Source organism: Macaca nemestrina, chromosome 6 (genome assembly GCF_043159975.1).
Source record: "Macaca nemestrina isolate mMacNem1 chromosome 6, mMacNem.hap1, whole genome shotgun sequence".
NCBI classification, from domain to species: domain Eukaryota; kingdom Metazoa; phylum Chordata; class Mammalia; order Primates; family Cercopithecidae; genus Macaca; species Macaca nemestrina.
The window spans coordinates 39,761,332-39,789,191 of NC_092130.1; the positions used below are offsets into that span (position 1 = coordinate 39,761,332).

A 27,860-nucleotide genomic window follows, 5' to 3' on the forward strand; every position below is an offset into this window, starting at 1 on the left:
TTTGTGCTCGGCGGAGGCTCTCTAGGCGTGCGACCCGGCGACTCGATAGCCGGAAGTCATCCTTGCGGAGGCTGGGGCCGCCGTCGCTGGTCTAGGCAGCAGTGGGTTCAAGTGGACAGCCGGGATGGCAGAGCGTGCGGCGCTGGAGGAGCTGGTGAAACTTCAGGGAGAGCGCGTGCGAGGCCTCAAGCAGCAGAAGGCCAGCGCCGAGCTGGTAAGACTTAGGCAGCAGGGGAGGGCCAAGGCAAAGCCTGGGAGGACGTAAAGCCAGGGTGTTCGGGACATAGGATAGGGATGTGAGGGAAACGACCAGGCTTGTAGGGAGGAGAGTGGACTGCGTGGGGAGGTATCCGGGGTGGGTCCCGAGAGAAACAAAGCTAGGCCTGAGCAGAGAGATCCTGATGAGGGAGGAATATTGAATGAATGGCGGGGGAGGCAGGAGACTGACAGATGGTTAGCTCAGCGCCTTCTTTCCCTCCACAGATCGAGGAGGAGGTGGGAAAACTCCTGAAACTGAAGGCACAGCTGGGTCCTGATGAAAGCAAACAGAAGTTTGTGCTCAAAACCCCCAAGGTAATATCATTCCTGTAGGGAGCCACTGAGAAAGTCTCTAACTCTACTCACGGGGCGCTTATGTCTGACTCCTTAAACCAGGTCATTGAGGAGGATCTGAAATACTGCAGAGGAGAGGACAGTCGCTCTGGGCGCTGGGCTGGACTGGACTCTACCTGAGTCATTCTGGGATGGCAAAGTGATGGCAGAAGCTAGGCCAGCTGGGTGATCGGGGAGTCAGCCTGCTGCTGCTACTCCTTCGTTCATTCAGTAAATGTGTATTTAGCACTGTGTCTCTAGCACTATACAAAGCACTGAATATATACCATGGTGGACAATATAGCCTCCCCTCATGGAGCTTACATTCTACTGAAGGAGAGAGACTTAGAACAAATAATCCCACACAGATTTTTTTTTTTTTTTTTTTTTTAAACGGAGTATCCTGTATTGCACAGGCTGGAGTGCAGTGGCACATCTTGGCTCACTGCAGCCGCTCTCTCCTGGGTTCAAGTGATTCTCCTGCTTCAGCCTCCTGAGTAGCTGGGACTACAGGTGCCCACCACCACGCCCAGCTAATTTTTATATTTTTAGTAGAGACAGGATTTCCCCATATTGGCCAGGATGGTCTTGAACTCCTGACTTCAAGTGATCCGCCCGTCTCAGTCTCCCAAAGTGCTGGGATTACAGACGTGTGCCACCGCACCTGGCCACCACACATGGTTATGTAATTACATATTGTGAAAAATGATATAAAGACTTTAAGGTTGCTCTGAGAAAAATAAGGGAGAACTGGGGAGTCTGAGAAAGGCTAACTGAGGAAGTGATATACTAACCGATCTAGTGAATGAGTAGGAGATAGCCAGAGGACAAGTGTGACAAAGATAAGTCCAGGTAGAGTATGGAAACCCTAAAGTGGGAAAGAACTTTGGTAGTTTTGAGGAACTAGAGGATGATCTACATGGCTAGAACTAAGTAAAGGAGAGTAGAGTGGAATGAGGTTGGAGATTCTGAGCTCATCCTCCAGTTCAGTTCCACTTTCTGTAAGTTCTATAAACAGAACTGTTTACCCTTTCATCTAGGTTCTCTTGGCACTTCATACATATTTCTGTTATTGCACCAACTTTAAGTAGTTATTTTTGTGGTTTATATACCCTGAGACAGACTAGGTGCCTAAAGAGATATAGTCAGCCCTCCATATCCCAAGGTCCCACATTCACAGATTCAACCACCTGTGGAGATCAAAACCATTCAGGGGAAAAGAAACAATTAAGAAAAAAAATCTGGCTGAATGTGGTGGCTTACACCTGTAATCCCAGCACTTTGAGAGGCCACAAGGGGAGGATCATTTGAGCCCAGGAGTTTGAGACCAGCCTGAGCAACATAGTGAGTCCCTATCTCTACAAAAAAAAAAAAAAAAAAAAAAAAAAAACCTTTTAAAATCTAACAATAAAAATTTCAAATAAAAAATATAGTATAACAACTATTTACACAGCCTTTACATTGTCTAAGGTATTATAAATACTCTAGAGACTATTTAAAGTGTATAGGAGGATGTGCATATATTTTTATATCAAGGGCTTGAGCATCCATGGATTTTTGGTATCCACACGGGGCCTAGAACAAATCTCCTGCGGATACTGAGGGATGACTCTATTTAATAAATGTATTTGAAATTGAATTCCAAAGGAGAGGGGAGATGTCTGTTTTCCTTGTGTTAAGGTTAATTCTTTGGGCTCCTAAATTCATTGAGCTGTTTCTTTCTACATATAACTCATATTCGGAGGTTAAAGAGACAGTGTAAAATCCCAAAGTGGTGATGATCAGTGATTATTCAAACTATTAGATGAAAAGCTTACTGTGGAATTTATGATGGATCAGTCTGTCCTCACCAGTGATGAGTTTTAACATCACTAAAGTAGGACAACTAGACATGTTCCTGCTGATGTGATGCAACAAGAAGTACACAGCACCACCTGTGAAGTACTCTTGCCAAGTAAATTGAATTTGAATCTTTGGACTAACTATCAGTTTACAGGAAATACTAGAGATGGAGGAACATGTTAAATGACACATTAAGCATATTGTTTACCAAATCTAGAATGTGAAAAAATTTTTTAGGACAAATGAACCAATTTTCCTAGTTAATAAATGACCTTTTTAAAATAAAAAAAAAAGTGGGGGAGGGAAGGAAACTATTGTAGATTAAATAGACATATCAGCTGATTACAACGCATAGACTTCATTTTGAAGTTGATTCAAATAAATCAACCATAAAAAGATATTATCGAGGCAACAGGGAAAAACTGACCATGGCTTAGCATTAGATAATATTAAGGAGTTGCTGTTAGTTTTGTTAGTTATAATAAAGATAGAGTCTTTGGGGTTTTTTAAATGTCCTTATGTGTTAGAGATTCATATTGAAGTATTTATGGATGAAATGATATGACGTCTGGGATTTATTTTAAAATATTTAAGAAAAACATGTAAGGGCTTAAATAAGAATAGCAGATATTAATGGTTGTTGGAGCTGGGTAATGGATAAATGGTGACCTGTAATACTATTCTCTATATTGTGTCTTTGAAATTTTTCATATTATAGCATTAAAATAAGGTTATGCTAGAGAGTTAATACCCATTTTAGTATTAACAATAGAAAACTCAGTATTGTAAGACAAGACTCTTTCAAGGGATCTTCATGGTCAAAACTATTTCTATAGTAATTCATTTGTTTGGTTTGAGACGGAGTCTTGCTGTGTTGCCCAGGCTGGAGTGCAGTGGCGTGATCCTAGCTCACTGCAACCTCTGCCTCCTGGGTTCAAGCGATTGTCCTGCCTCAGCCTTCCGAGTAGCTGGGACTACAGGCATGTGCCACTGCACCCAGCTAACTTTTGTATTTTTAGTAGAGACGGGGTTTCACCGTGTTGGCCATGCTGGTCTTGAACTCCTGGCCTCAAGTGATCCACCCACCTTGGCCTCCTAAAGTGCTGGGATTACAGGCATGAACCACTGTGCCTAGCCCTTCTATAATAATTCTAAGATGTTATCTGCCTTTTCTATTGTGTTAACATTTGCACCAAAGGCACAAAAGCACTGATGAGTAGAACTGCTGGTGCCTTAGCATAAATTAAGACAGTGACACTAAACTGTACTAATAGCCAGTATGTTCTTCACTGCCATGCACTCACAGCAAGTAAATAAATAAATAAAGTTTAGTTTGGGCCGGGCGCGGTGGCTCACGCCTGTAATCCCAGCACTTTGGGAGGCCGAGGCGGGCGGATCACGAGGTCAGGAGATCGAGACCATCCTGGCTAACACGGTGAAACCCCGTCTCTACTAAAAATACAAAAAATTAGCGGGGTGTGGTGGCGGGCGCCTGTAGTCCCAGCTACTGGGAGGCTGAGGCAGGAGAATAGCGTGAACCCGGGAGGCGGAGCTTGCAGTGAGCCGAGATCGCGCCACTGCGCTCCAGCCTGGGCGACAGAGCGAGACTCCGTCTCAAAAAAAATAAAATAAAATAAAAATAAAAAAAAAATAAAATAAAGTTTAGTTTTACTTAACAATGTCATTGATAAAATGGTAAAACTTTGTTCATTTGTTTGTTTTGGGGTTTTTTGTAGACAGAATCTCACTCTGTTGCCCAGGCTGGAGTTCAGTGTCACGATCTTGGCTCACTGCAGCCTCCACTTCCCGGGTTCAAGCAATTCTTGTGCCTCAGCCTCCTGAGTATCTGGGATTACAGGCGGGTACCACCACACCCAGCTAATTTCTTGTATTTTACAAAAAACACAAGAAATCTACAACATGTTTCACCATGTTGCCCAGGCTGGTTTTGAACTCTTGAACTCAGGCAATCTGTCCACCTTGGCCTCCCAAAGTGCTAGGCGTGAGCCACCATGCCTGGCCAAAAAACTTACTAATTTTATTGAATCTTGACCCTTGAGGACCCTATTTTTAAATATTTGCTATGACAAAATGGGAAGCACATATAAAGCACTTCTGCACCCCAAGGTAGGGAAAATGCTTATGCCATTGTTCAAGTTGCAAGCTGATCTAGCTACTTTTTTCATAGAACATCTTGTTTTATTTGAATTAACAACTGAAAGATAAATTATGGTTTTTCAAATTTAAATATTTGGCAGACATTTTTACAACAATGAACGAAGTGAGCCTTGTCACCTCAAGGAAGACATCTGACAGTGCCTGTAGGCAGTGATAAAATTCAAATATTCAGGTGAAAGTTAGAATTTTAGAAAACTTGGGCTGGTGGTGACTCATGCCTATAATCCCAATGCTCTGGGAGGCCAAGGCGGGCGGATCACCTGAGGTTGGGAGTTTGAGACCAGCCTGACCAACACAGAGAAACGCCATCTCTACTAAAAATTAGCCGGGCGTGGTGGCGCGTGCCTGTAATGCCAGCTACTAGGGAGGCTGAGGTACAAGAATCGCTTGAACCCGAGAAGTGGAGGTTGCCGTGAGCCGAGATCGTGCCATTGCACTCCAGCCTAGGCAACAAGAAACTCCATCTCAAAAAAAAAGAATTTTAGAAAACTTGTATCTTCCATCATAAGCTTGACAGCTTCCCAATAATTAAAGAGTTTTCTGCTGGGTGTGGTGGCTTACGCCTGTAATCCCAGCACTTTGGGAGACCAAGGTGGGCAGATCACTGAGGTCGGGAGTTTCAGACCAGCCTAGCCAACATGGTGAAACCCCGTCTCTACTAAAAATACAGAAATTAGCCAGGTATGGTAGCGCATGTCTGTAATCCCAGCTCCCTGGGAGGCTGAGGCAGAAGAATCGTTTGAACCTGGGAGGTGGAGGTTGCAGTGAGCCAAGAACATGCCACTGTACTCCAGTCTGGGTGACAGAGCGAGACTCTGTGTCAAAAACAAACAAAAAACCAGGCTGGGCAAGGTGGCTTACACCTATAATCCCAGCACTTTGGGAAGCTGAGGCAAGCGGATCATGAGGTCACGAGATCGAGACCATCCTGGCTAACATGGTGAAACTCCATCTGTACTAAATATACAAAAAATTAACCAGGCATGGTGGCACACACCTGTATGTAGTCCCAGCTACTCAGGAGGCTGAGGCTGAGGCAGGAGAATCATTTGAACCCGGGAGGCAGAGGTTGCAGTGAGCCAAGATCGCGCCACTGCACTCTAGCCTGGGTGACAGAGTGAGACTCCATCTCAAAAAAAAAAAAAAAAAAAAAAGACTTTCTTGATGAGATCTGAGGTGATGTAAATAAATAAGGCTTCCTGATATTGTATAATGAAATGTATCAACATTTGAAAGACCTGTTATAAAGTTTCACAGGGTTCGCCAGGATGGTCTTGATCTCCTGACCTTGTGATCTGCCCACCTCGGCCTCCCAAAGTGCTGGGATTACAGGCGTGAGCCACCATGCCCGACTGGTTGGTTTTTTTTTTTGTTTTTTGTTTTTTTGTTTTGAGATGGAGTCTTGCTCTGTCGCTCAGTCTGGAGTGCAGTGGCGCAATCTCAGCTCACTGTAACCTCCGCCTCCCGGGTTCAAGTAATTCTCCCTGCCTTCAGCCTCCCGAGTAGCTGGGATTACAGGCACCCGCCACCACTATTTGTTTGTTTTTTTTGAGACAGAGTCTCACTCTGTTGCCCAGGCTGGAGTGCAATGGCACGATCTCGGCTCACTGCAACCACCTCCACCTCCCAGGTTCAAGGATTCTCGTGCATCAGCTTCCCAAGTAGCTGGGACTACAAGGGGCGAGGCGTCACACCCGGCTAATTTCTGTATTGTTTAGTAGAGATGGGGTTTCACCATGTTGGCCAGGCTGGTCTCGAACCCCTGACCTCAGGCAATCCATCTGCCTCGGCCTCCCAAAGTGCTGGAATTACAGGCATGAGCCACTGTGCCCGGCCTCAGGTTGGTGTTTGTTATTAGGCCAGGAAATGTTCTGTTATCCCAGAAAGAGTTTTTAGGAAAATGACTTAAAGAAAAGAGTTCTAAGAATTTTAGAAAATAGACCCCAAGCTTAAAAGGGAATGGAGTTTGTAAGGCAGATAGCAAATGGTGTGGGAATTAATAGGGAATTATTTGTACTTGTTTTAAAACTCAGTGGCCTGTAGGAAAATCTGTTTAGAGCAGGATTTGCTTTTTCATTATTGAAGTCATCCTTTTATATTTTCAAAATGTATTGTTCTTGGTTTTCAAACCTCATTTCTGGTTCTCTGGCTGATTTCAACTCCAAGGGCACAAGAGACTATAGTCCCCGGCAGATGGCTGTTCGTGAGAAGGTGTTTGACGTAATCATCCGTTGCTTCAAGCGCCATGGTGCAGAAGTCATTGATACACCTGTATTTGAACTAAAGGTGAGGAAAGGGCAAGAAGAAACTACAATTGTAGATGAGTGGGCATTTGAATAACAAAGAAGATGACAACAAGAGAGTGAGGGTCCAAAGGGCCCACTCCTGTTGTGGACACAGACCAGTCTTCTCCAATAACAAGCGGGACAAGAATGGCTTGGAGGGAGAGGCCCTGTCTTTTATTATGTTGGTTGTGGCCAGCAGCTTCCAAAAGAGAGCCATTCTTTGGAGTGGTCTGGGTCCTGTCTACATTGTATTGCAGGGCGTTTGTACTTGGGATGTTTTCTAGATTCGTCCAAACCATACATACATAAATATGCAACCACTCTCCTATTGATGGACTCTGAGGTTGTTACTAGTTCTTTGCTATTAAAAACCAGATTGCAACTGGGCACACCTGTAGTTCCAGCTTTTCAGGAGGCTGAAGCAGAAAGATCACTGGATCCCAGGAGTTCAAGCCTGTAGTGTGCTATGGTGGTGCCTGTGAATAGCCACCATACTCCAGTCTGGGCAATGTAGCAAGACCCTGTCTCTAAAACCAACCAACCAACCAAGATTGCATTACTACCTGCTTCAAACCCAGTGATTCCCACTGCACTTATAGTACAACCCAAACTCTTTACTCAGGTTTACAGAGCCCTAGGTGATCTGGCCACTGCCTCTCCTACCTCATCTCATGCTAATGCTATTTTTCCTCTTGCCCACTATGCTACTCTGGTCTTCTTCCAACTGTTGGAACATAGTCAGTGTGTTTGTACCTCTGGACCTTTGTTCTTGCTCTTCCCTTTTCCTGAACTCCCTTTCCTTAGCTCTTTGCATGATTTATTTCAGATTATACTAGAGACTGCAGATTTTAATTCCTTTTTTCAAAAAACATAAATACAAATAGAGACAGAGGTCTTGCTATGTTGCCCGGGCTGCTTGCAAACCCCTGGCCTCAAGTGGTCCTCCTTCCTCAGCCTCCCAAAGTGCTGACATTACAGGCATGAGCCACCATGTCCAGCCAGCCAGATTTTAATTTCAGAGCTCAGCTAAAATGCCACTCCTCAAGTAGTCTTCTCCAACCACCTATTTAAAGTAGCTGTTCTCCCTCTATCACAATGAGCTGGTTTATTGCCTTTAGTCTATAAACCTGTCTGAAATTATCTGTTGTTTCCTTCATCAATGTAGTACCTGTCTCTTTTTATTGATATATAATTGTACATATTTATGAGACTGTTTTTACCTATTGTATTAGTTTGCTAGGGCTACCATAACAAAGTACCATAGACTGGGTAGCCTAAACAACAGAAATGTATTTTCTCACAGTTCCAGAGGTTGGACGTTGACATAACATGCTGGCAGGCCTAGTTCTTTCAGAGGCCCATAAAGGAAGGATCTGTTCCAGGCCTCTCTTCATGGCTTGTAGATGGCCATCGTCTCCCTTTGTCTTTTTCTTTTTTTTTTTTTAAATTGAGACACAGTCTCGCTCTGTTGCCTAGGCTGGAGTGCAGTGGCACGACCTTATCTCACTGCAACCTGCACCTCCCAGGTTCAAGCGATTCTCCTGCCTCAGTCTCCTAAGTAGCTGGGATTACACGCGTGCGCCACCACGCCTGGCTAATTTTTCTATTTTTAGTAGAGACGGGGTTTCACCATGTTGGCCAGGCTGGTCTTGAACTCCTGGCCTCAAGTGATTCACCCACCCCAGCCTCCCAAAGTGTTGGAATTACAGGCATAAGCCACCGCGCCCAGCCTCCCTTTGTCTTTACATCGTCTTTCCTCTGTCCCTGTCTAAATTTTATCTTCTTACAACAACATATTAGATTAGAGCCCAACTTGGAGACCTCGTGTTAGCTTAATCATCTCTTTAAAGATCCTATCACCAAATGTAGTCATGTTCAGAGGTTACTGGGATTTAGGACTTAAACAAATGAATTGGGGAGGGTCGGACAGGGGGATACAGTTCAGCCCATAACACTAGTGTGTGACTGTTTCTGATACTACGTACTGGGAAGTTTCAGGCTTTTTAATCTTTGCCAACCTGGTGAGCAAAATATGCTATTACCAATTATAGACATCACAGGGCAAGGACTGCTGTAATGCCCTTAAGACATTCCTCAGTTTTTACTTTTGACATTATTCGAATCTCAGGCATCATAAAAACATTTATGTTTGTTGGTCTGATAACCCATTCCTAGTAGTTTATCATCAAGAAAAACACTTTTTTTAAAAAAAGAGCTATATACCTAAATATTATATATTGAAATGTTATGGGGCTTTTTTTTTTTTTTTTTTTTTTGAGATGGAGTTTCATTCTTGTCACCCAGCCTGCAGTGCAATGGTGCAATCTCTGCTCACTGCATCCTCTGCCTCCCAGGTTCAAGTGATTCTCCTGCCTAAGCCTCCAAATAGCTGGGATTACAGATGCCCACCACCTCCCCCAGCTAATTGTTGTGTTTTTAGTAGAGACAGGGTTTCACCAGGTTGGCCAAGCTGGTCACGAACTCCTGACCTCAGGTGATCCATCCGCCTCCGCCTCCCAAAGTGCTGGGATTACAGGTGTGAGCCACCATGCCTGGCCTAAAACATTTTTTTCTAAAATTAGAATAACCTAAACATCTAACAGTATAACATTAGGGAGGAAGTAAGTACAGAGCTTCTTCTCACTGGAATTTGTGCATCTTTTAAAAATACTTCAGGCCGGGCGCTGTGGTTCACGCCTGTAATCCCAGCACTTTGGGATGCTGAGGCGGGCAGATCACGAGGTCAAGAGATCGAGACCATCCTGGCCAACATAGTGAAACCTTGTCTCTACTAAAAATACAAAACTTAGCTGGGCATGGTGGCACCTGCCCGTAGTCTCAGCCACTCGGGAGGCTGAGGCAGGAGAATCGCTTGAACCCGGGATGCAGAGGTTGCAGTGAGCCGAGATCACGCCACTGCACTCCAGCCTGGCGACAGAGTGAGACACCATCTCAAAAAAAAAAAAAAAAAAAAAAAAAAAAAAAAAAAAATTCATGCTGAGAAGTGGAGTCTGAAGAAAAAAAGATTTTTAAGAGAAAAATATGTAACAAAAATTCTACAGCTCTGTTACAAAATCAAAATACAAAAAACACAAAATTGATGTTTCCTTTCAATGATAACTACATCAGACACCTAAGAATTGGGATAAAGAGCAGAGGGAAATGTAGACAAGTTGGAATCAGTCATGTTTGTTTTTAAAATTTCCTTTTAAATTGTTATATTTATTACTATGACCACATTTATTTATGTTTTCTCTAGGAAACACTGACGGGAAAGTATGGGGAAGATTCCAAGCTTATCTATGACCTGAAGGACCAGGGCGGGGAGCTCCTGTCCCTTCGCTATGACCTCACTGTATCTTTCTAAACTTGGGCACTTGAGACTTTGGATGGATTGGCACTCACTTGGCTCAGGTTTAAGAATGGTAGGGTAGGTAGGATCAAATATGAGGCCTCTGGCGATTAGGGGAATTATTTCTCTAAACCAGGAGTGGGACTTTGGCTAAACAGAGCATACACACCCTTAGAAATCTTCTGAATCCTGAGTGAGACCTCAGCTTGATGTCAGGGCCCAGTTCCAACTCTACAGTCATCCCCTGGCTCCAGAATACCTCTCGCCTGCCCTGTCCAGTGGACAAAATTCGCCTTAATGGACCACCAACACATTTCCCTTGTCTCCAAGCTACACAGAGAATCATCTGCTTAGAAATCCCATATGGGGGCCTTTTTCTGGTCTGTGGCCAACCTGCCCAGCCCCTTGCCATGCTCAGAAAAGTCCAGTCGGCCGGGCGCGGTGGCTCAAGCCTGTAATCCCAGCACTTTGGGAGGCCGAGACGGGCGGATCACGAGGTCAGGAGATCGAGACCATCCTGGCTAACACGGTGAAACCCCGTCTCTACTAAAAATACAAAAAAAAACTAGCCGGGCGAGGTGGCGGGCGCCTGTAGTCCCAGCTACTCGGGAGGCTGAGGCAGGAGAATGGCGTGAACCCGGGAGGCGGAGCTTGCAGTGAGCTGAGATCGGGCCACTGCACTCCAGCCTGGGCGACAGAGCAAGACTCCGTCTCAAAAAAAAAAAAAAAAAAAAAAGAAAAGTCCAGTCAACACTACAAAAGAGAAAGGTGCCTTAATCTTTTTTGAGCCTTCAGCTGCCTCATGTGGTAGCACAGCTGGTGCTTTCTGATGTTTGTAAGTGCTATTAATCTTATGGGTGGCAGTTTTACCCACATAGGGAGGGGTTAGACCCCAACTTCTGTTGGTGATGATAATCAACTTGCAGACAGTGATAGGAGGGGCTTTCTCCTTAACTCTTTGTCATCAGGTTCCTTTTGCTCGGTATTTGGCAATGAATAAACTGACCAACATTAAACGCTACCACATAGCAAAGGTATATCGGCGGGATAACCCAGCCATGACCCGCGGCCGATACCGGGAATTCTACCAGTGTGTGAGTGTCGGGAAACTGTGGGGCAGGATGGGTTACTTGGGGCTTTCTCAAGCCAGCAGAATCTATTGAGTACTCAACAGTGTCCTGAGCAAATTGGATGACCCAGATAATGCTCTTAGGTTTCTATGGTGGTTTTTTTGTTTGTTTTTTGTTTTTTTGAGGAGTCTCGCTCTGTTGCCCAAGCTGGAGTGCAGTGGTGCAGTCTCGGCTCACTGTAACCTCTGCCTCCTGGGTTCAAATGATTCTCCTGCCTCAGCCTCCTGAGTAGCTGGGATTACAGGCACCTGCCACCACGCCCAGTTAATTTTTTGTATTTTGAGTAGAGACAGGGTTTCACCATGTTGGCCAGGCTGGTCTCAAACTCCTGATCTCGTGATCCGCCTGCCTCGGCCTCCCAAAGTGCAGGGATTACAGGTGTTAGCCGCCGCGCCCAGCCTCTTCTATGGTGTTTTCATGCAGATTTCACAATGTCCCTGTGGTGGAGAAGGAGAATAAAGTCTCTCCATTTTACATATGAGTCAACTTGATACCCGCAGATGAAGAGATCATAGGGGTAAGAAAGGCAAAGTCAGGACTAGAACTCTTGGTCCAGTGCTCTTTATTTTAAACCACAGTGATAGGATCACAGCAGAGAATAAGGAAATTAGCTTTGATACATCAAATCATCCAGACTGATGCCAGGGCTTCTGGATGAATAGGGAAAATGGCTAAGCACTAAAGCCATATAATCACCCCACCCAGTAGGAGGAGTTAAGATGATGAAGTAGAAAATGAAGGAATAGCCCAGTAGATAGAAAGGAAACCAAAACTGGTGAGAAGCCCAAGGATGCTGGGGTTTACCTCTGGGCTGATGATAAGAAAATGAAAGAGAAAGTCTATGCTTGAGTGCAACCAGGCCTTCCTAGAGGACAGAGCTCCCAGAGTCCCCCCTTCAGAAAGGTGAATCCCTGAAGACCTCTGGCTAACCCTCTCCCTGCAGGATTTTGACATTGCTGGGAACTTTGATCCCATGATCCCTGATGCAGAGTGCCTGAAGATCATGTGCGAGATCCTGAGTTCACTTCAGATAGGCGACTTCCTGGTCAAGGTCAGTGCTGACAAGGCTGGGAGGGCAAAGTTGGGCCTGGCCTCTCACAAGATCCTTGTGCAGAGGGACCAGTAGCCCAAGTGACCATGACTATCGCAGGTCATGTAAGAAAAGAGATTCCCTCCGCACTATGCATTGATTCCTTGCAGGTAAATGATCGACGTATTCTAGATGGGATGTTTGCCATCTGTGGTGTTTCTGACAGCAAGTTCCGTACCATCTGCTCCTCAGTAGACAAGCTGGACAAGGTAACAACCCAAGTACTTGACTTCTTTTCCCAGATCCCACCCTGCCTTGGGAAATGGAAATCAAGATTGAGAGAGAGAGGTGCATGCCTTTATACCCACCAGAGGAAGGTTAGCCCTAGGATGTAGGCTCATGGGCAGCTACTGCTCCAAGACTGTTCCCTGAGGACAGTACATACCTGCTCTGTGGTGCAGAAGCTGCCCAGAGGTCCCTGACTGGTGTCTGTCTGCCTAGGTGTCCTGGGAAGAGGTGAAGAATGAGATGGTGGGAGAGAAGGGCCTTGCACCCGAGGTGGCTGACCGCATTGGGGACTATGTCCAGCAGCATGGTGAGGAACAGAACCAAGCCTCCTCAGCAGCCATCCAACTGCCCTCAGTCCTAAAGTTGAAACTCTTCTGTGTATGTACGTAGGAGAGTGAGTGTGTGTATGTATATGTACACACACATGTATGGGCAACTAGAGTCCAGGCAAGAAGATCAACCCCCCTTACCTTTTTTGTTTGCTTGTCAGCCTCACTCACAAGTCTGTCTCCCCAGGTGGGGTATCCCTAGTGGAACAGCTGCTCCAGGATCCTAAACTATCCCAAAACAAGCAGGCCTTGGAGGGCCTGGGAGACCTGAAACTGCTCTTTGAGTATCTGACCCTATTTGGCATTGATGACAAAGTGAGTCAAGTTGGGGATGGGATCCCTTCTGAGCTCTGGGGCTTCAGATCCCTCATCTTAATCTGGCACTGACCATGTTCTTATCTCCACAGATCTCCTTTGACCTTAGCCTTGCTCGAGGGCTGGATTACTACACTGGGGTGATCTATGAGGCAGTGCTGCTACAGACCCCAGCCCAGGCAGGGGAAGAGCCCCTGGGTGTGGGCAGTGTGGCTGCTGGAGGGCGCTATGATGGGCTAGTGGGCATGTTCGACCCCAAAGGGCGCAAGGTGCCATGTGTGGGGCTCAGCATTGGGGTGGAGCGGATTTTCTCCATCGTGGAACAGAGACTAGAGGTAGGTCCTACGGGGTGGGTAGAAGACAGTCTGAGCAGGTGGTGGCACCTAAGCTATCTGATCTCCAAGGGAGTGAGTGGTGCTGCTTTGGGTAGGGAACATCTCACAGAAATGGAGAAAAGATTATTGCTCTTTTTCACAGATTTCTTTTTTTTTTTTTTTTTTTTTTGAGGCGGAGTCTCGCTCTGTTGCCCAGGCTGGAGTGCAGTGGCGCGATCTCGGCTCACTGCAAGCTCCGCCTCCCGGGTTCCCGCCATTCTCCTGCCTCAGCCTCCCGAGTAGCTGGGACTACAGGCGCCGCCACCACGCCCGGCTAATTTTTTTGTATTTTTAGTGGAGACGGGGTTTCATTGTGTTAGCCAGGATGGTCTCGATCTCCTGACCTCGTGATCCGCCCGTCTCGGCCTCCCAAAGTGCTGGGATTACAGGCTTGAGCCACCGCGCCCGGCCTTTTTCACAGATTTCTACCCCATTATAGGTCAGTTTTATGGATCTTTAATCCATCTTTCTCCACTAAATCCTCTGCTCTGGGTCTCTGCTTCCTTCAGGGCTGTCACAAACATGGGCTGCTGTATCCAAGACTTAGATCTTCCTCATGATACAGAATACTTAACATTTTAGTGCCTTGTGCCAGGCACTGTGCTTGGTGCTTTTCATGCATTATCAAAATATAATTCTTACCACAGCCCTGTGAGAGTAGCTAATTTTATTAATTGCATTTTCCAGATGAGAAAACTGAAGCATTATAGATCAAATAATTTGCTTAAGGCCATGAAACTTGTAAGTGGTAGAGTCAGAATTTGAATCCACGCGGTCTGACTCCAAAGTCTTGCCACTAACCACATTGCAATATTGTCTCTAAATGGGAAGCATGTGTCTGAGGCCCTGGGATCCCTCACATGGCTACCGTGACTCTCTAACACCTAGAGTAACACCAAGGGAGCCTCTCGTGGCCTCAAGCCCTCCTTTGTTGCTGCTGGTCTTAAGTGGCTGGTTGCATTTCATCCTCTGGGAAATGCTCTGGCAACCTCCCCACGGTCTATGCCTTTTCTCTAGGGTGGAAACCACCCGTTTCCCAGTTGAGATCATTCTTCCAGTAGGCATCTTACATTGTAAGAACTATGAAAATAGTTTTCCTGAAAAAGACAAGGGAAGCAGCAGCAGCATTCTCCTTTCCCCATACCCATATACACGCCTGTGCCCTGTAACTGAAGTGCGAGAGGCACAGTGTCATAAATGGGTAGATAGTAAGTGGGGACTAAAACTGCCAAGGGTGATCTAGTTGGGGTAGGCTCATAGTAGTACTTCTGTGTGAATGCTTTGATGGACCCTTAAGGTACTACATGGACCAGTCTGGGCAACATGGTGAGATCCTATCTCTACAGATTAAAAAAAAAAAAAAAAAAAAGCTGCAGTGATCATGCCACTGCACTTCAGCCTGGGTGACAGAGACCCTGTCTCAAAAAAAAAAAAAAAGTACTACATGGAGATAAGCTTGAAGTTACTGTAAAAAAGCTACCTTTACTCTTACCCTAAGTTAGTTATTCTGACACATCCTATGTACAAGTTAGTTCAGTCCTCATATCTACTAAAAGCTACCTTATGCCCAAGGTGCTAGATGAGAAGACAGGGCCCCTGCCCTGGTAGAGCTGAGTTGGGCCTGGTCTCAAAATCCTGACTAGAGCCTGCTTTGTTTGCTCCTTGAAGGTGTTAGCCCAGCTCTCTGACTCTTATCTGCCCCTTCCCCAGGCTTTGGAGGAGAAAGTACGGACCACGGAGACACAGGTACTTGTGGCATCTGCACAGAAGAAGCTGCTAGAAGAAAGACTAAAGCTTGTCTCAGAACTGTGGGATGCTGGGGTCAAGGTATGGGAGGCAAGCCCCAGGGTGGCAGCAAACTTGGGTGTGCTGGGCACAAACTGAATAAAAGCTCACCCATAATGGATCCTGCCATTACTTCTCAAAAGTGGAGCTAAGAACAAGGTGCCAGCTTGGACACCCTCTGTCCCTGAGGACAGCAGAAGCCAGCCTTCCTTTTCTGCTCTTGTCCCCTGCAGGCTGAGCTGCTGTACAAGAAGAACCCAAAGCTTTTGAACCAGTTGCAGTACTGTGAGGAGGCAGGCATCCCACTGGTGGCTATCATTGGCGAGCAGGAACTCAAGGATGGGGTCATCAAGCTCCGTTCAGTGACTAGCAGAGAAGAGGTAAGGGAAGCGGGCAGGAAGGCTAAGGGACAGAGAATGTATGCCATTTTGGCAGGCCCATGCCCATTCAAGACCTGAGAAAAAGCCTGGCATTGATATTAATACAACCATAAAAGACTTGAGAGCTTAACCTGTTACTGTAGTCTTAGTAGGGTGAGATCTCCGTCCCTGCATATACCCTATGTTTTGTTGGCTCCCCCAAGAGGCACACTCTAGCCTGAGGTGTTTAATTAGGTTCCTGCTCCCAGCTGAGACTGATGCCTAGAGGGCTAGAGGAAACTAGGCACTCGGGCAGCAGTGGAATGGAAGATGCTTATACCACCTTCTTCTCCCATCCTGGCCAGGTGAATGTCCGAAGAGAAGACCTTGTGGAGGAAATCAAAAGGAGAACAGGCCAGCCCCTCCGCATCTGCTGAACTGAGCAATCTATCAGAGGAAAGGAACTGGGACTGGTACTATTTGAGGTTAAGACAAACTGCATATGTACTTCAACTGCTTTGCACTTTTCCGTTTCAGCAGGAAGACCTGAAGACTGGTCAGAACAGAGACTTTAATTTTTATTATGGTTATTTTATTGATTATTACTGGCAAAAATGGCCAGATACTACACCTTTTTCATACAAGGCCCTGGGGGCTTAGTCCAGTCTGTGCTCCTGGGCTACAAGGACCCAGCCTGAGATGGTCTCATCTACAGGGCCTCGCACCAGTTGGAGCAGATGCCTCCCTACCAATTGCCAAAGGTCCAATAAAATGCCTCAACCTCAACCAGAGCCTGCGTGTCACTGATGCCTAGCCCCACCTTCCCCGGCAGACCAATGTAGGGATGGAAAAGGGAGAAAGACAGTAAACTTGTGACCCTGAGGTTCTTGTCTCCAGCGTCCACCCTGCGGCTTGGGAGCTCCTCCTCCTCGGGAGGCAGTCCCCGTAGGTACTCACCCACTAATTTGCAGCTTTCACCTGAGGGTCTGAGCGAAGCCCGGGCGGCGCACGTGCAGTGGATACCTCCACCCCCTTGGGAGGCGGGGTCGCGCTCAGAGCCAATGAGAGCTTGCGGGGTGGAGGGGTAGGGAAGCTTCCAGAGGCTGGTGGGGAGGAAGTTATAAAGAGGGTAGGAGGGGGCCAGCGGGAGGGCCATGCAGTCCAAGCGGGATTGTGAGGTAAGCGGCTGGCGACTTGGGGGCCGGCGCCGGAGCGGGGGTCGGCTTTAGTGACCCCAGTACCCACAGAAGAGGTGGGGGGCGGACTTGGCGATCCGCCATTCCAACCTTCCTTTCCCTCTCAGCTGTGGTGTGAGAGGGTGAATCCAGAGAACAAGGCGGCGCTGGAGGCGTGGGTCAGGGAGACAGGCATCCGCCTGGTGCAGGTGAACGGGCAGAGGAAGTATGGCGGGCCACCCCCAGGTACGGTAGTCCCAGCCCCTCTGCCTGTCCGGCTACACCAACCCCCTTTGGGGGAGGGGCTGCCCCAGCCTTCACTGTCAGGAACTGCAAACTACCCGGATTTATATCCCCCAGCAAAGGAGGAACTGTGGCTCCACGCCCACCCGCCCCGTCGAGGGAGGGGGCCAATCTCAAGGTGTACCTACTCTGCGCCAGCCCCTTCGTTAGCGCAGTCACCTAATTATGCCAACCACCCAGGGTACGGGTGTAAGCCCATTTCACAAACCTTGGTTCACATCGCTTCCCACCCTCGCGCGCTGGGTCCGTGGGCTCAGAATTCGAAAGCGTCGCCTGACGGTGGCCTTGCATACCCCCTTCCCACAGGCTGGGTGGGCAGCCCGCCGCCAGCTGGGTCAGAGGTATTCATCGGGCGGCTGCCTCAGGACGTGTACGAGCACCAGCTTATCCCGCTGTTCCAGCGCGTGGGCCGCCTCTACGAGTTCCGCCTGATGATGACCTTCAGCGGCCTGAACCGCGGCTTCGCCTATGCCCGCTATAGCTCGCGGCGCGGCGCGCAGGCCGCCATCGCCACGCTGCACAACCATCCGCTGCGGCCGTCCTGCCCGCTGCTCGTGTGCCGCAGCACCGAGAAGTGTGAGCTGAGCGTTGACGGCCTGCCGCTGAATCTGACCCGCAGCGCGCTGCTGCTCGCGCTGCAGCCGCTGGGTCCCGGCCTGCAGGAGGCGCGGCTGCTGCCCAGCCCCGGACCGGCGCCTGGGCAGATCGCTCTGCTCAAATTCAGCTCTCACCGGGCCGCTGCCATGGCCAAAAAGGCCCTGGTGGAAGGTAGGCTGTGGCCGGGGGCTGGTTGGGGCCAAACGCGTTCTGCCAGGCACTTTACACTGAGCATAGCTGTTAAAGTTACAAGATCTTAGAGTCAAACATGCCAGAATTTGCAACCCTTTACTATTTGATCTCAGAGTTTTAAAACTTCCAATGGTGCTACCACCACCACTTACCTAAATTGGTAACACTTCCCGAGCATTATCTCCTGACTTAATCCTCAACATTCCCCTACACCCACACCGCATAATAGGCACAGGACCCTCGAGCTGTGAGGAAACTGTTAGAGAAATTGATTTGCTCAAGGGAACCCAACTGAGCCATTTACTATAGTATTTGTTTCCTCAGACGGTTGTGAGAATTAAGTAACATAATGGGTGTATGGTATTTAGCATACTGACTGACTTACAGCAACTTTTGGCAGTAAAGATTAGCCATTATGATGGTTATGAGGCAGACAAAGCCTGCATTAACCAGTACTTCTCCAAGGAAACTTGTAAGGTAGCAGTTGTGTTATACTCCTTTTGCAAATAGTGGAGCCTGAAGGCTTGTCTTTTCTTACCCATGGTCACACTACCAGGAAATGCGAAGGCTACACATTACAGGACTGTGAGCTCCAAAGGGCTCACAACCTGGAGGCTTGGGCCCAGGGTTTGGACCTGCCCTTATCTTTACCTTTTTCCTGCAGGGCAGTCACACCTCTGTGGAGAGCAGGTGGCTGTGGAGTGGCTCAAGCCAGACCTGAAGCAGCGACTCCGCCAGCAGCTTGTGGGTCCCTCCTTGCGGCCCCCACAACCAGAGGGCAGCCAGTTGGCCTTGGCAAGGGACAAGTTAGGGTCCCAAGGGGCTCGGGCTACCCTGCAGTTGCTGTGCCAACGAATGAAGCTGGGCAGCCCTGTGTTCCTCACTAAGTGTTTGGGCATAGGACCTGCTGGCTGGCACCGCTTCTGGTATCAGGTGGTGATTCCTGGGCATCCGGTGCCTTTCAGTGGCCTCATCTGGGTTGTGCTGACCCTAGATGGCCAGGATGGGCATGAGGTGGCCAAGGATGCTGTGTCTGTTCGGCTGCTGCAGGCACTCAGTGAGTCTGGGGCCAGCCTCCTGTGGTCTGCTGGGGCTGAGGCAGGTACCATGGTTAAACAGTGACTCCATTCTCTCTCCACAGGCAGCCTGAATGGGCAGGCAGAGCCTGTGTCAGGCCCCAGCCCAGCAGGCCTGGGTGGCCACTATCTGACTCCCAAAGGTGGGGAGAGGCATGGGCCCAGGCCATCAGCCTCCCTGCTGGGACAGGGACCTACGGCACCTGGGGCAGCTTAGGTTTGGCTTAAGTTGTGGTGAGGGGCCTTGCTCTCCCCCTCCCAGCCCAGGGTCCAAGCTACCCTGTGGTCTTCCATGGCCATTCCTTGTCCCACACCCACCCGATCATACCTTCCCCCCTCTGCCACAGCTTAGCATGAATCTTCTTTATTGTCCTGATTTGTCTTCTTTGTTGGTTTTTATTTGCGGGGAGGGGCAGCTGAGCCACAGGGGTCAGAAATTCTGCCCTTTGGCTCCACCACATGGCATTCTGGTTTTGGTTTCTGTGTAGTTTTGGGTCTTTCTATGCTGGTTGTATTTATATTAAACCCCTGGTTAGTATATACTTGTGTCTGTGCTATCTTGCCCTAGCTTAGAGTTTGTCTTATACTGATAGAGTGAATAGCTGCTACGGGGCAAGTACTTCCTCATATCAGCGCTTTGAATGCATCTTCTTGTGCTACACTGTAGGGTATTATAAATATATATCCAGTCCAGGCATGTTGGCTTTTGCCTGTAGTCCTAGCACTTTGGGAGGCTGAGACGGGTGGATCACCTGAGGTCAGGAGTTCGAGACCAGCCTGGCCAGCATGGAGAAACCCTGTCTCTACTAAAAATACAAAAATTAGCCTGGCATGGTGACGGACACCTGTAATCCCAGCTACTTGGGAGGCTGAGGCAGGAGAATCACTTGAAACCCAGGAGGTGGAGGTTGCAGTGAGCCGAGATCATGCCATTGCACTCAAGCCTGGGCAACAGGAGCGAAACCCTGTCTCAAAAAAAAAAAAAAAAAATTCATATCCAGCCAGGCACGGTGGCTCATGCCTGTAATCCCAGCATTTTGGGAGGCCAAGGCAGGAGGATCACTTGAGTCCAGGAGTTCAAGACCAGCTTGGTCAACATAGTGAAACTCCTAGTCTCTACCAAAAAAAAAAAAAAAAATCACAAAAATTAGTCGAGCATGGTGGCACATGCCAAGTCTCAGCTACCAGGCAGGCTGAGGTGGATCACTTGAGCCGGGGAGGTCAAGGATGCAGTGAGCCATGATCAACCCACTGCACTCCAGCCTGGGTGACAGAGTGAGATCCTATCTCAAAAAAATGTTTTTTGGCAGGTGTGGTGGCTCGTGCCTGTAATCCCAGCACTTTGGGAAGCAGAGGCAGGTGGATCATTTGAGTCCAGGAGTTGTAGACCAGCCTGGACAACACAGACCCCTGTTTCTACCAAAAAAATTTAAAAATTAGCCTGGTGTGGTAGTGCACACCTGTAGTCCCAGCTATTCCAGAGGCTGAGGTGGAAGGACACCCTGAGCCTGGGCACATTGAGGCTGCAGTGAGCCATGATCAAGCCAGTGCACTCCAGCCTGGATGACAGCAAAACCCTGTCTTTTAAAAAAAAAAAGTATCTTCTCTGGGGATGCAGCTCAATAAGCAAGACTCTTGCCTGGTGAGGACCTGTCTTGAGATTCAATTCATTCCCTCAGTCACTGTCATCCCCAGTCTCCTCCTCTTCTTCCTGAGCCATGGAGTCTTCTCCCTCTTCCCTCAGTCCTGCGAAGAAGTCATCAGTGCTCCAAGTCTTGCTGCTCAGAGCCCGCAGTGGTCCTCCCTTTTTTTTGCGCCGACGGTAGTCATCTACCACCACAGCTCGCAGCTGGGCCATGTCCCAAAACTTGAGGCGCTGGTCATGGCCGCTACTGGCCAGGAAGCGGCCACAGTGGGAAAGGGCCAGCTCCTCCACAGGCTCCCCAGGGTGCTGGCCCACACTGCCCACCACTCGGTTCGGTAGGATGTTCACAGCCCTGGGCAGGGAAACAACAGTGTTGAGTACTGGCTAACTGGGTCTGCCCTTCCTGTGACCTAAGGGCTGTCCAGGCTTCCCTCACCTGATGACTCCATCGGTGGAGCCAGTACACAGCAGACTCTCAGTGACTGGAACCATGCAGTCGATAGATTCAGCTCTCACGGCAAAGCGGTCACTTGTGGCCCCAAAGCCATTCCAGTTGAAGAGGTAGATGGTACCTTCACTGGAGCCACAGGCCACCTTCTTCCCACACTGCAGGGAAATAGGGAAAATGATGTGGAAGCTGCCTTAGACTAAGCCCCCAGCATACACCCCTCCATCCCACCATACCCAGCTATACTTTCATAAGGGTGACAGAGGTCAGATCCCCAGACTGAGGCTCTGAGAGCAGCTCAAATCGACGCCTCTTAACATTGAAGATTCCAAGGCAGCCATCCCCACTGTAGAGAGTAGAGCAATAGGCTTAGACACAAGGTCCATGTGAGGAAGACATTTCACAGGGAGAGGAGGGGAGGCAAGGCAGATTTGAGGTTGTACCTGGCTGTCAGCAGCAGCTTCTTGGCTGGATCCAGAGCCATGTCTGCGATGTACTCTTCATGTTGCCTCATATCCATTAAGGGGCCTTCCTTCCGCTGGTCCCAGAGACGGATACCACCCGTGTCATCCCCAGTGGCCAGAACATTCTCATCCACCAGCAGAAGACTGTTGATGGGGGCACTAGAGACACAGATGTAGAACTTCTTGGAGCATCTCTGTCCCAGTGGGGACCTCCTGGTCCTTACCCTTCACCTCCATGCACATACACAGAATTGGCTGTTCTCCTTACCCATGAGCCTTGGAAACACGTCTTTCTAGTTGGCCCTGCTCCACATCTAGAACATGGATGGCTTTGTCCTTGGAGACAGTAACAAGCTCTGGGGAAAAGGTGCCCAGGTCATGGTGCTGCTCACTGCTCCCTTCCACCACATTGCTGGTTGTCTTCCCCAGTACTCACTCTGCCCATCTTCAGAGAAGGCCACAGCTCGGCAAGCCTTGAGATGGTGACCCGATGACCATAGCTCCTTGGTTTCTCCCTCTTGGCAAGAGTAGGAAAAGCTGGGGAGAGGGGAAGGAGAGTAAATGACTCCAGACCCATCCTGGGTTGCACTGAGTGCAGAGACCAACTAGACAGAGCAGCCTTCCCACCTACCTAGGAGTTCCTGCTTCTACACCTCCAAGCCCAAAGTTTACCATCTCATTTCTCCATTTTCAGTGAGTTTGAAATGTTAGGTCTTGCTTTTTCCAATATATATTAATTCAAGGTATATTTGCTCAACATTTCTTTGTGATTCCACCCAACCCCTCTTTATCATCTTTGAAAGCCCCAGCCTGGACAACGATTGGGTCTGGACCACTGTGAAGGAAATATTTCTTACATCAATGACAAAAAACCAGCCCCAGAAGTTAGAAATGTAAAAATCAGTACGGTAGAGCAGGCTCTTGCACTTCAGGTCTGCAGGAGCTACAGAAAGCCACAATTACAGTACATTGAGAGTACATGCTAAAAAAGAGGCAGGATCAAAATGGAGGTGGGGAAGAGGCACCAGCCTGTAAACAACTTTGAGGTGAGTACTGTTTACAGAATACTCCCAGTGCCTGCCTCAGAGCAGATCCTCAAAAAGGGCAGAATGAATACATGCTTAATTGCCAGTGAGTTCCAGGTGGGCAGAACTGAGCCTGCTCATTTTCTCCGTCCCAGTGCCGAACATGAAAAAGTAGCTTAATAAACATTCACAGATTGAATGAATACTTGGGAAGGGAGAAGAGAGCCCTGGAAAGCTAAGGTGGTGACATGTGGGTTGGATCATACAAGAGTAGAGTTCACCTGGCCGAGAGCAAGGGCCAGATACTGGAGGCAGCAGAGATAAGGAATGAGGAGGGTTCCTTGTAGCAGGAGAGTAGCATGACTGAATCTGGAAAGATGGGCTGGGGTGGGCATGAGACCACGTGAGCCAAGTAGAAGTTTGAATTTAATCCTCTGAAAAGGAACCTCTTCACAATAGTCATGGCTGAGGGTGGGGAAGGGAAGAACCAAGAATTTTCCTCCAGAACCTTTTTTAAGACAAGGGAAGCAACAAAGTTGTGTGGAATGTGAAGAAAGGTGGATGTCTAGGGCAACTCCCAAGTGCCTGGCACCATAAATATGGATAGTAGTAGAAGGGAACTGTAAAATTGCACTGTACTGCAAATTTGTCCCCTCTGCAAGAGTAGGTATAATTCCCCTTCAAAGATGAAAATACAGAAGTTAACACGCTCAAGGCCATTACAGCTAACGGGGGGGTTGAGGTTTAAGTTCATTAAGTAAATCTGATAAGCACAGCATCTTCAAGTTTTCCACTGCCTCTAACTTGTATCTTTTGTTCAAAGTCAAACACGTATTGAGCACCTACCCTAAACTAGAGGCTGGAGATAAAATGGAGAACAAAACCGACGACAGATTACACTCCAGAACAGTGTTTTTTCACATTCTAGTCATATAACAGACTGGAAAGCTACAATCAGCATTTTGTGTACATGCACACAATAATAGAATAAAATCAGAAATTGTATCAGCATATATAATGTAAAAGGTATTTCTCTGAGAGGCAAGGTCAAAGACATTTGAAAAACATTAGTGAAGGAGACAGCATTCAAATAATTACACAAACGGATATATGGTTACCAACCATTCATTACTAAGGGAAAGGTACCATGTCACCTGGTGTCATGGCAGCATCTAATAGGTAACCAATTTTAGTCTGGGGATAGAGGAAGAGGGAAGAGATCCTGGGAACTCAGAGATAGTAGGTAAAAGTGAGGAGAAAGGAGTTTTCCGGACAGAATAGCATGTGCAAAGGGGCTGAGGTTTCGAGATTTTTTTATTTTTATTTTTCTGAGACGGAGTTCTGCTCTTGTTGCCCGCTGGAGTGCAATGGCACCATCTCGGCTCACTGCCTCGCAGGTTCAAGCGATTCTCCTGCCTCAGCCTCCCGAGAAACTGGGATTACATGCGCCCGCCACCACACCCAGCTAATTTTTGTATTTTTAGTAGAGACGGGATTTCACCATGTTGGCCAGGCTGTTCTCCAACTCCTGACCTCAGGTGATACCCCACCTGGTCTCCCAAAGTGCTGGGATTACAGGTGTGAGCCACCACGCCTGCCCCAAGATATATTTTTAAAAGGTATGGATGAATGAGCACAGATGGTCAGGGCGTTGAAAGCGGGATTGAGAAATTTGTACTAAATCCTAAAAGCAGACCATTGAAGGGTTTTAATCAAGGGAGTGTCTGCTCAGATTTATGTTGTTTTCTTTTTTGTTTTTTTTGTTTTTAAATGGAGTCTCTGTCGCCAGCCTGGACTGCAGTGGCGCGATCTCAGCTCACTGCAACCTCTGCCTCCTGCATTCAAGTGATTCTCCTGCCTCAGCCTCCCAAGTAGCTGGGACTACAGGCGTGTGCCACCACGCCCAGCTAATTTTTGTATTTTTAGTAGAGACGGGGTTTCACCATGTTGGCCAGGCTGGCCTCGATCTCTTGACCTCATGGTCAGCCCGCCTCAGCCTCCCAAAGTGCTGGGATTACAGGCGTGAGCCACCGCACCTGGCCTATGTTGTTTTCTTTTTGAGTCTCACTCTGTCGTCCAAGCTGGAGTGCAGTGGCGCGATCTTGGCTCACTGCAACCTTCACTGCCCGAGTTCTCCTGCCTCAGCCTCCCGCGTAGCTGGGATTACAGGCCCGCGCCATCACACCCGGCTAATTTTTGTATTTTTAGTAGAGACGGGGTTTCACCATGTTGGACAGGCTGGTCTCGAGCTCCAGCCTCTCAGGTGACCCGCCCACCTCGGCCTCCTAAAGTGCTGGGATTACAGGCGTGAGCCAAGATTTGTGGTTTGAAAAATCAATTAAAGGAGTCTGCTGAGCCTATTTCAGGCACAATATAATAATCCGGTAGGAGGCTGGGCGCAGTGGTTTACGCCTGTAATCCCAGCACTCTGGGTGGCCGAGGCAGGTGGATCACGAGGTCAGAAGTTCAAGACCAGTCTGGCCAATGGTTAAACCCCGTCTCTACTACAAATACAAAATAAATTAGCCGGGCATGGTGGCGGGCGCCTGTAATCCCAGCTACTCAGGAGGCTGAGGCAGAGATTTGCTTCAATCTGGGTTGCAGTGAGCCCAGATCGCGCCACTGCACTTCAGCCTGGGCAACAGAGCGAGACTCCGTCTCGAAAATAAATAGGTAAGTAAATAAATAATAATCCGCTGGGAAATAACAAGGCCTTAAAGGGCTTTTTGTCCTACTACGGTCTCTGGGCTCTGTCACGACATTCCAGTTCTTTCAACAGATTGGTGTGATATAAGAGCTGAATGTTACTGAATGAATCGGACCCAATCAATCACGCAAAATTTGTCTCCCTGCAACTTTCTCTCCTCTCTCCTGTTCCCAGCTCCATCCCCGGGGAGCTTCCAGATCCAGCGCCCCCGGCCCTGCCTCGCACTCACACGAACACGTCCCCGTCCACGTCCCCTGCAGCCAGTAGGTCACGGGCCGGATGGAACGCCAGCCCACTGGCCGGAGCTTCCAGCACGATGTCTTCCGGAGTGTCCCGGATCCGGGTAGGGGCTTCTATGGAGTCTGGGTCGTCCTCGTCGCTCCCATCCTCAGCGGGCCTCTCCTCACAAGTGCGGTCCATGCTGACGACTGCGAGCCACGCCGCCGCAGGGCAGTCAGCCTCGGAACCACCCTCGGAACCAGTCCCAGGCACCGGAGGAGCAGCCTGGGACTCTGCTTCCGCCTCAGGAGGCGGGGCCGGAAGTGTCGCCGGGACGTTCTCCCTCTTACAGGAGAGGTCGGTTGGCCGGTGCTGGTGTGGGTGGAGCGCAGCGAAGGAACCGCGCTTGAGAGATCTGCTACTTCCTTGTCCGGCTGTGGCCCAGTTTGGCCTAGGTAAACTGTGCGACCGTCAATTCCCTCCCTAGTCACAACACGTAAAGTTGGGAACTGCGTGTAAGTTTTTACTCTCCTACTTCAGACAGGCTTAATGCCCTTGGGATAGGAGAGAGGGACGCTAGTCCTTCGTGGCTTGGTGAAACTCAAGATCAAGTCAAGCGACAGCCAGGGCTGTCAGGAAGCCGCAAAATCCCACGCTGCGCGATGACATACAGGAGTCTCGGACTGCAGGCAGCTCAAGCAGCTGCTATCCACGCCCCTAACATCTCTGTGGCCAGTTTGCTGTGCCAGTTCCTACAATTTGTCTACAGAAACTCAATGAGCTGGACAAGCAGTGCTCAGTTCCCAATAATTTTTTTTTGTTTTGTTTTGCTTTGTTTTAAGACAGGGTCTTGCTCTGTCGCGCAGGCTGGAGTGCAGTGGCACGATCACCTCTGGGCTCAAGCGATCCTCTGGAGTAGCTGAAACTACAGGCATGTGGTACCACGCTTTTTTTTTTTTTTTTTTTTTTTTTTTTTTGAGACAGAGTCTCGCCCTAGCTGGAGTGCAAATGACTCGATCTCGGCTCAGTGCAACCTCCTTCTCCCAGGTTCAAGCGATTTTCCTGCCTCAGCCTACCAAGTAGATGGGACTACAGGTGCATGCCACCACGCCCAGCTAATTTTTTGTATCTTTAGTAGAGATAGGGTTTCACCATGTTGGCCAGGGTGGTCTCAAACTCCTAACCTTGTGATTCGCCCGCCTCGGCCTCCCAAAGTGCTGGGACTACAGGTGTGAGCCACCGCGCCTGGCCAATTTTTGTATATTTTATAGAAACTTAACTCTCACTGTGTTGCCCAGCCTGGCCTTGAAGTCTTGACCTGTCTTCCCGCCTCAGCCTCCCAAAGTGCTAGGATTATAGGCGTGAGCCACTGCACCCAGCCTCTTCTTTTTTTAAATCAAGGTTTTGCTGTCACCCAGGCTGGGAATGCAGTGGTGTGATCATAGCTCACCACAGCCTTGAACTCTTCGGTTCGATCCTCCTGCATAGCTATAGGCTCACGAACTCCTGGCCTCAAGCGACTCTCCTGCTTTGGCCTCCCAAAGCACTGAGACTGTGGACATGAGTCATCGAGCCTGGCCTCAGAAACTGAATTTTAAACCAACAGTCAACCCCCAGGTCTTGCTTTTAGTGACTCTCCAGATGTCGTCTTCTGTGCCATGTCTCTGTGACCATTTTTAATAATTGGGACTGCTGCCTACATCCATGGAACCATGGTGTCATTTGTCTGAAATTAGCCATTCTAGGTGCTAGTGCAGCAAGGCCCAATTTCAGCCTCTTATGTGCAATGCACAATGCTGGCTTCCTCAAAAATACCTGTCCTACCAAGGTGAATACAGTCAAAGACAAGGCAATGGCTAAGGTGACTTTCTAGCTTTCTTGGATGTGGTGAGGCCACAAATCTTGGGCTCAGGGTAGACAGTGGCAGCCTGGCATCCAGCCAGGAAGCAGTAGTGACACCTAATGATGCGCACCAGACCAAAGTGCTGGTAAGGAGCAGAAAGGAAGAACAGGGAAAGGAATGGTGTGATTCAAAGGCCAACAGACTATTCTGGGGCTTGGCAAATGTTTCAGGGTGATGAAGGGCACCAAACCCTTCTGGCCTAGGATAGGAATTCCTGTACCTGCAGGGCCACACTATATCAGCTCTAA

At 48.5% G+C, this 27,860-nt stretch overlaps 3 protein-coding genes across 4 annotated transcripts; 2 read left to right on the forward strand and 1 right to left on the reverse strand.

Moving 5' to 3' along the window:
• The first annotated feature begins 45 nt into the window (after positions 1-45).
• Positions 46-16,644, forward strand: HARS1 (histidyl-tRNA synthetase 1). Its single transcript, XM_011716307.2, has 13 exons — positions 46-214; positions 484-573; positions 6,778-6,897; positions 10,156-10,251; positions 11,217-11,342; positions 12,322-12,429; positions 12,579-12,677; positions 12,910-13,003; positions 13,213-13,340; positions 13,433-13,675; positions 15,425-15,541; positions 15,733-15,879; positions 16,224-16,644. Exons 1-13 carry the CDS (start codon positions 125-127, stop codon positions 16,293-16,295), a joined length of 1,530 nt encoding a protein of 509 aa, XP_011714609.2. The 5' UTR covers positions 46-124; the 3' UTR covers positions 16,296-16,644.
• Positions 12,910-26,035, reverse strand: LOC105467027 (WD repeat domain 55). Its single transcript, XM_011716304.3, has 7 exons — positions 25,720-26,035; positions 22,195-22,295; positions 22,027-22,114; positions 21,738-21,917; positions 21,541-21,640; positions 21,283-21,452; positions 12,910-21,198 (listed from the first exon to the last, which is right to left on the reverse strand). The coding sequence occupies exons 1-7, from the start codon at positions 25,908-25,910 to the stop codon at positions 20,877-20,879; spliced, it is 1,152 nt and encodes a 383-aa protein (XP_011714606.1). The 5' UTR covers positions 25,911-26,035; the 3' UTR covers positions 12,910-20,876.
• LOC105467028 (DND microRNA-mediated repression inhibitor 1) lies at positions 16,984-19,577 on the forward strand. Of its 2 annotated transcripts, XM_071098310.1 has the most exons (5): positions 16,984-17,036; positions 17,162-17,279; positions 17,643-18,104; positions 18,790-19,182; positions 19,267-19,577. In XM_071098310.1, the coding sequence occupies exons 1-5, from the start codon at positions 17,013-17,015 to the stop codon at positions 19,416-19,418; spliced, it is 1,149 nt and encodes a 382-aa protein (XP_070954411.1). In that variant the 5' UTR covers positions 16,984-17,012; the 3' UTR covers positions 19,419-19,577. The 2 variants fall into 2 exon arrangements, with proteins under 2 accessions (XP_070954411.1, XP_011714608.1); XM_011716306.3 differs by lacking the exon at positions 19,267-19,577 and having other exon boundaries at positions 18,790-19,247.
• Positions 26,036-27,860: the final 1,825 nt, after the last annotated feature.

What these genes read in the sequence shown, in the direction of transcription:
- HARS1 (XM_011716307.2), top strand. Translation starts at nt 125, where the DNA reads ATGGCAGAGCGTGCGGCGCTGGAGGAGCTGGTGAAACTTCAGGGAGAG. An exon ending in CACCTGTATTTGAACTAAAG is followed by an intron (nt 6,898 to 10,155) that starts GTGAGGAAAGGG and finishes TGTTTTCTCTAG; the next exon opens with GAAACACTGACGGGAAAGTA. An exon ending in TAGGCGACTTCCTGGTCAAG is followed by an intron (nt 12,430 to 12,578) that starts GTCAGTGCTGAC and finishes GATTCCTTGCAG; the next exon opens with GTAAATGATCGACGTATTCT.
- LOC105467028 (XM_071098310.1), top strand. Translation starts at nt 17,013, where the DNA reads ATGCAGTCCAAGCGGGATTGTGAG. An exon ending in AGTCCAAGCGGGATTGTGAG is followed by an intron (nt 17,037 to 17,161) that starts GTAAGCGGCTGG and finishes TTTCCCTCTCAG; the next exon opens with CTGTGGTGTGAGAGGGTGAA. An exon ending in TCGGCTGCTGCAGGCACTCA is followed by an intron (nt 19,183 to 19,266) that starts GTGAGTCTGGGG and finishes CTCTCTCCACAG; the next exon opens with GCAGCCTGAATGGGCAGGCA.
- LOC105467027 (XM_011716304.3), bottom strand. Translation starts at nt 25,910, where the DNA reads ATGGACCGCACTTGTGAGGAGAGGCCCGCTGAGGATGGGAGCGACGAG. An exon ending in AAGCTGCTGCTGACAGCCAG is followed by an intron (nt 21,641 to 21,737) that starts GTACAACCTCAA and finishes TACTCTCTACAG; the next exon opens with TGGGGATGGCTGCCTTGGAA. An exon ending in CCTCTGTCACCCTTATGAAA is followed by an intron (nt 21,453 to 21,540) that starts GTATAGCTGGGT and finishes ATTTCCCTGCAG; the next exon opens with TGTGGGAAGAAGGTGGCCTG.